This window comes from Suillus paluster (genome assembly GCF_016628075.1).
Source record: "Suillus paluster strain FC165 chromosome Unknown EDB91scaffold_106, whole genome shotgun sequence".
NCBI classification, from domain to species: Eukaryota; Fungi; Basidiomycota; class Agaricomycetes; order Boletales; family Suillaceae; genus Suillus; species Suillus paluster.
Window position 1 is genome coordinate 35,691 of NW_024537666.1, and position 9,838 is coordinate 45,528.

The 9,838-nt window shown below is 44.5% G+C and overlaps 2 protein-coding genes across 2 annotated transcripts; both read right to left on the reverse strand.

Annotated features, from left to right (window-relative positions):
* Positions 1-1,070: 1,070 nt before the first annotated feature.
* On the reverse strand, positions 1,071-1,502 carry EDB91DRAFT_1254359 (uncharacterized protein; the record flags this gene model as incomplete). Its single annotated transcript, XM_041323809.1, has 1 exon — positions 1,071-1,502. One exon carries the CDS (start codon positions 1,500-1,502, stop codon positions 1,071-1,073), a length of 432 nt encoding a protein of 143 aa, XP_041171304.1.
* Positions 1,503-2,550: 1,048 nt separating this feature from the next.
* EDB91DRAFT_1254360 (uncharacterized protein) lies at positions 2,551-5,472 on the reverse strand (the record flags this gene model as incomplete). Its single annotated transcript, XM_041323810.1, has 6 exons — positions 2,551-2,655; positions 2,681-2,720; positions 2,767-2,986; positions 4,224-4,536; positions 5,045-5,252; positions 5,312-5,472. 6 exons carry the CDS (start codon positions 5,470-5,472, stop codon positions 2,551-2,553), a joined length of 1,047 nt encoding a protein of 348 aa, XP_041171305.1.
* Positions 5,473-9,838: the final 4,366 nt, after the last annotated feature.

Sequence of the window (9,838 nt, forward strand, 5' to 3'; positions counted from 1 at the left end):
ACTAGTTTCTATAAAACAATGAGAAGAACCATAATCTACAAGAGCAGGGAAATCGGAGATATCGGAATATGTAGGAAGAGAGATATATGGACAAAGGGAAGTTGAATTGGAGAGGGCGACAGCATTGAGACGTAACTCTGGTGTGTGGGTTGAGTCAATACAACCCTCATCCCACATGGAGTCAGGAGGGTTGTGGACTAATTTTTTGCCTCTTCTGAGGTCTCTGGTTTAGTTTCCGGGGTGACCGTGGCTGTGCGGCCCTTGGTGGTGCATGAGGTCAACTTCAAGCAGTCTCTGGCTGTATGACCAGGGCTGCCACAGAACAAGCAGAGCTTGTTGTCTAGACATTTTTGCCGCTCCTCTGAAGTGAGCTTTCTGTCTTTTCTGAGTTTGGAAGTGAGATCTGGAGCTTTGGAGGTAGAGGTGGAGGTGGATGTTTTAGGGAATTTGGCATCACTCTCGGATCCAGAGGAACTGTTCCGGTCCAGAGTGGATTGCTTAATAGGAGGATTGGGAGCGGAGGTCTTGCTTTCATGGGAGACTTCTCCCTTGCATTCCCAGTAACATGCATCAATGATCTGGGTGAGAGTTTTGAATTCCATGAGGGTGGTAGGTTTACACAGGCGACTGATTTTATCTTTGATGTGGGCCAGAAGTCCGTTATAGAACTGACAGCATAAAGCTCCGTTGCCCCACCCACAGACTTGTGAGGTGATCCATTGGAATTCTACAATGTATTTGTTGATACACTGTCCTTCACGCATATTGAGTTGCCCAAGTTGTACTTCCACATTGCCAGCTGGGTCATGGGGACCAAAATTGGTCTGAAGCTCCAACATAAACTCAGAATAATTGTCCATCCAGTCTGGACAGTCATGGAGTTCATTGGAGAGAAGGTCTGGTTCAAACCATTACCATTCAAGGGCCATGCCTTTTAGGTACAATTGGGCAAAGTTTGCCTTAGCTCGGTCGGAGCAGAAGGACTGGGGTTTGCTCTGGAAATTGAGTTCACACTGTACAAAGAATGTGTGGAGCTTTTGGGGCTTGGTACCATCAAAGGTATCTGGTTCTCAGACTTTGACTCTGGAGTCTTCAGAGCTCATTGCACAACGACTGTTGTGGGCAAGGTTATCAATGGCTTCTGATAACCAGAGAAAAATGTGGTCTTGTGGATTAAGGCCATTGTTGTTGTCTGGAACATCATTCTCATTGTTATCTGGACCATTATCCGGATCGTCTCTGAAGTCATCTGGTAGGTTTCCACCAAGAGTTCCATCATCATCATCATCAGGATCTTCATCATCCGGAGGACCTCCGGCAGGGGTTTGTGTGGGGGTTTCTGGATGGTCATGATTGATGAGTTGGGAAATGCTTTGAGCTGTACCATGCATGCTAGCACAGCACTGGGAGAAGCTGGTGAAGGTATTGACTACTGGTGCAGGGTCACACTGGGTTGATGTTAGTCTGGCTGCTGCAAGATTACTATGAGTTGTAGGGGCCATAGGAATAGGGGTAAGTGTACTTGGTAAGGTGTGAGTTCGAATATACTGTTAAGGTCATGCTCAAGGGAAGAGTAACTCAAAGGGCTTGGCTTCAGCTCGTGCGCTGTGCCCCTTACCCAAGTACATGCCCTTAATTTCCAAGAGGTAGAAGGGAAGTCTGATAGAAGTCCAGGTAAGTCCGGAGGTCAGACACAAGGGGAGTTTCGGTGGAACTCTGGAAGGCTAGGAGCAAATAGAGTAAGGCTACTTTGGACAAGTCCTGGAGTAGAAATGGAACAGAGATAGACTACCCTAAGGTAGAGCTGGAGATATAGTCTTAAGGAACAAACCCCAAGACTCGGAGGTGGACAAGAGATCAGACTCAAGTCCAGAGAAACAGGAATGAGCAGGAACTAAGATGATATTTGAACTGAGGAGGTACAGAGTTTTACAGGAGTTTATATACTGTAGATATCATGTAAGTAATCAGTCAGCAAGTAAAAGGCTATGCCCAAAGCATATGGAAAATCTACTAGTAAGTATACAACGGATCAAAGAAATGAAGTCAAAAATGAAGTGCAGACAGACAGATCAGTAAGCAAGGCAGAAAGGTGTATGACCAGTAGCCAGAGAGCAATAATCTAAAAGGAGATAGGTGTGAGTCTGGAGATGAAAATGGAGCACTGGACAGAGAACAGGACAGAAGCCCAAACTTTTATAGGGGAGAATCTGGAATTCCATGTGCAGAGGTATGGGATATGACAGGCAAGATGATTGTATTGTTCAAGTGCATTTTGAATTGCAGTTGAATGATGGGTAATAGCATTTGAAATATGTTGGCACATTTTGTATCCTGTGTGACAGTCAGCACTGTGAAGTCATCTGACACTGTATGCACCTGTACCAGCAAGATTAGACTTTGTGAGTTCAAACAGCCACTGCACGACCAGTCCCTCTAACTGTTCAACCACCCAAATGAACTGCCAATTCATTACAAACACATATGCTTGTTAGTATTCAGCATCATTCAGAGTCCAGCAGCTTTTCAATACTCAGCCATCGCTCTAGATCAAGTATGACATTCATTGAAAGTAGGAAGCTTATTGTGCATGACTTGACGCTCAGCCTCCCAGACCTTGGTTGCCACTTGAGCTTGTTTCCAAAGACCAGAATTCTGTGTAAAATCAGTGGAAGTGTACAATAGAAACTGGACCTGATGTAATCCCCCCGTACTCAGCCCTGAAACCTTATCAGCTGAGCATGTTTGATAGTATTAAACACTTACTCAGCCTTAGTGAGTGACTGCAGTGCTTCCACATACACGATCTTCTGAGGATCATACTCTTGCTCTGTCAAAAGACTCTCAAGATACTCTAACTCCTCAATATTCCAATGCTCGAAGTTGGTATCCATGATCCTCAGTTGAATTTTGAGTTTTTCTACAACAGGTGTCAAATTATCAATGATATCAAGTGCTTGCTTGTAATTTTGGTACAGAAATTGACCTAGAAGAAAATTTTAATGTGCTAAAGTTTGATGATGAGAAGTTGTAATACTGTCATATCCTGTACCTCTGGATCCAGAATTCCAGGATCTACTTCATTAAAGTCCAGTCCTCCGTCCTGCTATTCCACCCGGCACTCCGTCTTCATCTCCACACTCACCCCTAACTCCTTTTAGATTAGCTATTGCTCCGGTCACTGGTTATGTCCTATTCCACTATGCTTACTGATCCGTTCATTCTTACTTCATTTCCGACTTCACTGCTTTGATCCGTTATACTTAGTAATAGACTTTCCACATGCTTTGTACATAGCCCTTACCTTTGCTGACTGATTTACTTACATGATACCTACAGTATATAAGCCCCTGTAATACTCCAGAACTCCTCAGTTTGAATATCATCTTAGTTCTGCTCATTCCTGCAATCTCCGGACTTGAGTCTCACCTCTTGTCCACCTCCGAGTCTTAGGGGTTAAACCTTAGGACTAATCCTCCGGCTCTACCTTAGGGTAGTCTAACCTCTGTTCTGTTTCTACTCCAGATTTCCATAGTAGCCTTACTCCGTCCCCACATAGTCTTCTGGAGTTCCGCCAAACTCCACCAACGTTTGTCCTCTGGAACTCCCCAGACTTCCATTGGACTTCCCCTCTGCCCACCGGAAATTAAGGGCATGTACTCAGGTAAGGGGCACAGTGCACAAGCTGAAGCCAAAGCCCTTTGAGTAACCTCCCCCTTGAGCACGACCTTAAAAAATACTCAGTTTTTGGTACCAATCTTGATCCCATTGGTCGAAGTGTAAATCTATGAATTGAAGCCAGTGGAAATATGAAGCATGCTGTATGACCGGAGCAACAGCATTAGAGCCTGAGAAGACTCGTTCACAAGTTTCAAGGTCTTCTATTCTGAGACCTCATTGATAAAGCATGTGGAATTGAAGTTGACAATGTTGATTATGTGCATGACCATGGAAGGAGTTGACAACAAAGTGATGATTATAATTCTTGACTTTCACTGCTATTGAGCTTGTGGCTGCAGTTTTGGTGAATAAATATCCAATATTGTAACCTATCACTCCATCAGAACTGTAAACATCAATGAGCTTGTTCGCCATTGCTAGGGTGTATTTCACACTTCAAAATTCAGATAGTGTAATCAAATAATTTAGATGAAAGTGGACGAACAGTTCTCCACTCCATCTCATCTCAATAAGAGTTTGAATGATACCATGGTGACACACACTGATGAAGACACCAGTCTGATCGAAGACATCAATTGTCTTGTCACTGATGGTATTCACGGCTTTCCAGTTTTCAGTGCACACTGACTCGTCAGAAGGTTCCAAATTGCTTGTCTCTGCATTATCAGTAGCCATATGTGTGCCTGGGTGCAATTGGACATCATCTTTGAACACTTCAACATCGACTGGAAGTATGAGATATGAGGAGTTGAAAACTCGTTTGTCAGCATGTCCAGAGTCATTGATGTGTTTGAGAGAATTTTTACCATCAACAGAATCCAGACGAGCAGGGTAAAGTAACGGTTCATTGGGCTGCTGCACTGTAGCATCAATTATGTATAGTATATTGAATTGATCAGTATCCAACCTTAACATTACATGGTGGGCATGCATGCAACATGCACCAATTTATGATGTCTCATTGAAGAGCCTCGTCAACAAGGGCTTTGACGCCACATAAAATGCAAAGATATGCATTAAATGCAATGGCAAATTGATCTCAAAATAATTGAAAGTATGTCTGCTACTGTAGCGTGAAAAACAATGATAGCAAAATATAGAAGATTGCAAATTATGTTGTGGAGGGCACATAAGACCTTCACCATTGCCTGGACACTGAATGAAGACTTTTGACGGCATATCTGATAGTACAACTCAAGGCAGTGCAGAGATACAGCGATTGGGGGTTGAAGTGGCAAGCAGCCAAGAAAACCTAGCTTCAAGAGGGAGATGTTAGCCAGTTCTTCATGATCCTGAGAAACAGCTTTGGTATGTGTGTGACCTAAACTGAAATTTAGTGCTGGTCTCAACAACACAACCAAACCTTATATGCAACATCAATAGTTGAAACATGAAACATCAAGCCTGATACTTGAGGCTGGTCAGTGCCCACTTGATTGGGATCATTGTGCTTCCACCGCAAGTAGGCATCAACAAGGGATGGCATTTGCGAATCCCACACTGCATGCATCTGACGGTTGTGGTGAAGTTGAGTGTGAGGTGCATGCTGACAATGATGTTTGCCTTGAATGCTGAGATATGGTGTAGCACAAGTCAGTAAACACATAGTAGTTGAAAACAATACACATACCATGCAATAACATGCATTCTAGCGGCAGTAACTGCATGCCCATCATGACTGGCTATAGGTGTGTCTATGTCATTTCTCTTGTCTTCTTCATCAGAACTAGGTCTCTCAATTGCTTCATCAACGTCCATCAGACCATTGCTCCCGTCTCCACAATCAAACATTGTATCTAGGTGTTAAGGTCGTGCTCAAGGGAGAGGTTGCTCAAAGGGCTTCAGCTTCAGCTCGTGCGCTGCGCCCCTTGCCCCAGTACGTGCCCTACAATTTCCCGGGGACAGAGGGGAAGTCCGACGGAAGTCCAGGGAGTTCTGGAGGACTTAGTGTCGGTGGAGTTTGGCGTAACTCCGGAAGGGTTATGCGGGGACGGAGTAAGGCTACTATGGAAGTCCGGAGTAGAAACAGAACAGAGGTTAGACTACCCTAAGGTAGAGCCGGAGAAGTAGTCCTAAGGTTTAACCCCTAAGACTCGAAGGTAGACAAGAGATGAGACTCAAGTCCAGAGATTGCAGGAATGAGCAGAACTAAGATGGAGAGTCGGAGGTATAGTCAAAGGAATCAATCCTAAGACTCGGAGATTGACAAGAGACAAGCTTAAGTCCAGAGGTACAGGAATGAGCAGGAACTAAGGTGATATTCGAACTGAGGAGTTCTGGAGTATTACAGGGGTTTATATACTGTAGGTATCATGTAAGTAAATCAGTCAGCAAAGGTAAAGGCTATGTATGAAGCATGTGGAAAGTCTATTACTAAGTGTAACGGATCAAAGCAGTGAAGTCGGAAATGAAGTAGGAATGGACGGATCAATAAGCATAGTGGAAAGGACATAACCGGTGACCGGAGCAATGGCTAATCTAAAAGGAGTTAGGGGTGAGTGCGGAGATGAAGGCGGAGCACCGGGCAGAATAGCAGGACGGAGAACCGGACTTTAATGGAGTAGATCCGGAATTCCAGATCCGAAGGTACGGGATATGACACTAGGTCTCCTGGATGGTTAGAGGGTCACACATAAATTGCTGCTTCAGCAAGAAGTTGTTGAGTTTGGGTGTCGATTGCTGTCAATAATCAGGTGGTCTGTAAGGTATTACACAAACGTGCAATACACACCTTGATGGAGCACCTGGTTTTCTTGCTCAAATGTAAGGTGATCCTCACAGATTTTGCTCAGATTTTCCTTGCTCATTCTGCTTGTCTCCAAGTCCAGGATGACAGTCTCTTGAACTGAGCTGAATGTTGAATGAAATCTGTGCTTCTTCACCATAGCATGCAGGATGTGAGGCGGATGGTTGATGTTACGCCGAAGTATAACACAGGCAAACAATAGTCAATAAGACCAAAGGTCTGTCGATACGTTCAAGACAACAGTCTTAAGAATGTCCTAAGCTTAAGTCAAGGCTAAGTACCGAAGAGGTAACTTAGAATCAAGTCAGATGTTTCAGAGGAAAACCAGTGTAGGTTAAGCTGAAGAATCAGCGTCACCTAGCCAAGGTTTATATAGTCCAGAGGGTACAGGGTATGATGTAATAATAGGTATGTATCAGTAAGCACATGCGTAAGCAATGAGGTGTCTGAGTAATACCGAACTAAATATAACATGATAAGAGACATGCTTAGAAAGCGTGGATCAAGGGAAAAAGAAGCAAGATAAGCACAGCCATAACATCACCCCCTTCTTACGTGGAAAGTCCCAGACTTTCACTCAAGACCATGATGCCGCTCGTCTTCGGTTCCTCCAAGCCCGTCTAGGGCCTCAAAGAAACCTCTTTCCTCCATAAGGATCAACGTCAATTGTTGAAGCTTCTCTTTGATGTCTCGGATGCTATAGTCGAGTGAGAAGAGTTCTTCTTCTCTGTACTCAGCGTTATGCCTTTCCAAGGTATTCTTGAGACGATCTCCGAGACGATAGAGGTCATAAAGGGCATTGAGCGCAGGCTCGGTGTCAATGATGTCTTTGATAGGGTTCTTGAAAAGTTTGGACGACAGCATGATCCTACGACGAAGTCTACGATCTCCAAGATCGGACAAGTAGGGGTCAGTTGCTACCTTCCAAGGAGCTGCTCGTTGACGAGCTGCAACACGCTCACGTGTACGAATAGTGGTAGGACTGGTGGGGGTATCGATGAACGTGGGGATAACTGGTTCGTTAAATATTTGGTACGGGGACGATTGTCCCGAGGGCGGCAAAGGAGAAGTCGGACGAGGGGGTTCAGGAGAGTTCCTCTGACTGATAGTCATGTAATGAGGGCGTGGGGAGAAGACGGGAAATCTAAGATTGGGGATAGGAACATTCGGAGCGCTGCTATGTGTGATGACGAGTTTTATATCTTCATCACTGGAGGAAATGTAGTTATGTCCACCGGTAGAGGGCATGGTTTGAATGGCTTAGTGATGATGGTTCGAGTTGAGAGGGGAATTAGTCGATGTGCCTGCTTATATCTGTTCAAGATTTCAGCGGAGTTGGCTAAATCAGACTCCGATAGCCATTCATTATCGGCCGATGGGTAACCTTTCCATTTGACAAGGAAGCGTCGCTGTGAGAGAGTTCCTTTATGTCCGAGGATGGCTTCTACCTCGTGTTCTTCTTCTCCATCAATTAGGTCAGGAGGTGGCGATGGGAAGTTAGGGCCGTGTTCTTCATTTTCTCGATAAGGGGTAAGAAGCGTTGCGTGGAATACCGGATGAACACGCCATTGGTTTGGGAGTTTTAGGCGGTATGTGACTGGTCCAAGAACTTCCGAGATAGTGAAAGGTCTTTCTCTTTTGGGTGCTAGTTTCCTATTGGGGTAATTGAGATGAAGGTTCTTTGCTTTAGCCAAACCTTGTCGCCTTTTTTAAAGGGTGTGAACGATCGAGTGATTCTTTGCCTCATGGTTTGTCTAGCGAGTTCGTGTGAAGATAAGGCTTCTTCTCTGGCTTTCTGGAGTTCTGATATTCTCGCTTCGACGGCTGGGAGATCCGATTTCTCGGTAGCCAATGGTAATGCTTGAGGGTGGTATCCCATCATGAGATAGAACGGAGAAGCGTTGCGTGTGGAGTGATGTCAGGAATTGTGTACGAATTCTGCCATGGGAAGTTTTTCTGACCACGAGGTCTGGTCGTTCGCACAGAAGATGCGGAGATACACTTCTAATTCTTGATTTACTCGTTCTGTTTCTCCATCAGTTTGAGGGTGGAAGGCAGTGGAGAGCGCAATTTTGTATCCGAGAAGTCTTCCTAGTTCTTGCGTGAACTTAGCTGCAAATTGAGGTCCTCTTGATGTTTTGAATGTGGCTTTCCATCTGTCTGGTCCATGAATTCGAACGTTATTGTATCCTGCACGAACATCCATTTTCATGAAGATTGTTGCTCCTTTTAATTTGTCAATAAGATCAGGGATGCGAGGAAGTGGATATGCATCTTTTACAGTTGCATCATTGAGTCTTCGATAATCTTGACATGGGCGAAGGGATCCGTCTTTCTTTCCTATGAAGAAGAAAGGTGATGCTTGAGGGGACTGTGATGGTATGATAGTCCCTTTTGCCAAATGTTCATCTACGAATTCGTTCATCGCCTTTTCTTCTGGTGCAGATAATGGATAGATCTTGCAAGATTGTGGTTCGAAGTCGGGTTTCAGTTTGATTTTGTGATCAAAGGGTCGAGACAGGGGTAGAGTGTCCATGGCTGCTTTGTCAAAGACGTCCTTGTACATGTGGAAGACTTCAGGCACGAGTTCTTCAAACGTCTTTGGTTTCTCTTTAGCATATGCTTCTTGTGCTAGTTGTTGGGCAACATTTGCAGCCTTTCGTACAGGAATTGGGGAGAACATGAATCGAGCAGAGTTGGGGACTTTAGAGATTCTGTTTGTTTGAGACACAAAGGAAAAGGAAGAAGGAATATGTTCCTGGGTGAGTGGTGAATCAAAGTTGATTTTCTCGTATACTCCCACGAATTCTTCTCCTTTGACGTAAGCAATAAGAACTTCGTCATCTTGCAGTTCTTCTATTATTTCTTCTAGGTCTTCTTCTTCTTCGGGTAGAAGCTCTGGTTGTTCCTTGGGAATTTCCTCCGAGGGTGTATAGGCTTCTTCATCTAAGATTTCTTCTATTCTGGGTTGCATGGAAGCGTGTTTGTTTCTATCAGTGATAAGGGTTTGAATCATGACTGGGTCTTCTTCTAGCAAAATTTCGCTTTTAGCCCAATCAATAGTTGGATTTTCATTCTTGAGCCATGGAAGTCCAAGGGTGATGTCTTCGCCTCCTAAGGAGGTAATGAGGAAGGTGGCGAACATAGTTCGGCCTCCTGCTGAGAAGAAAAGATTGCAGGCTTTGCTAATAGTTCCTGCTTTGTTCTTCGTTCCATCCACGTTCCGGACTTCGATTTGTGAAGAGAGATTGTGAGTTGAGAAGTTGTTCTTTCGTACATATTTCCAGTCAATGAATGTCCCAGCGGCGCCTGAATCAATTAGGGCAGCAGCCTCAGCGGTTTTGTTGGACTTGCAGGATTCGATCAAAATAGGAATGCGCATAGAATTCGAATCGCCTACAGAAGATACAA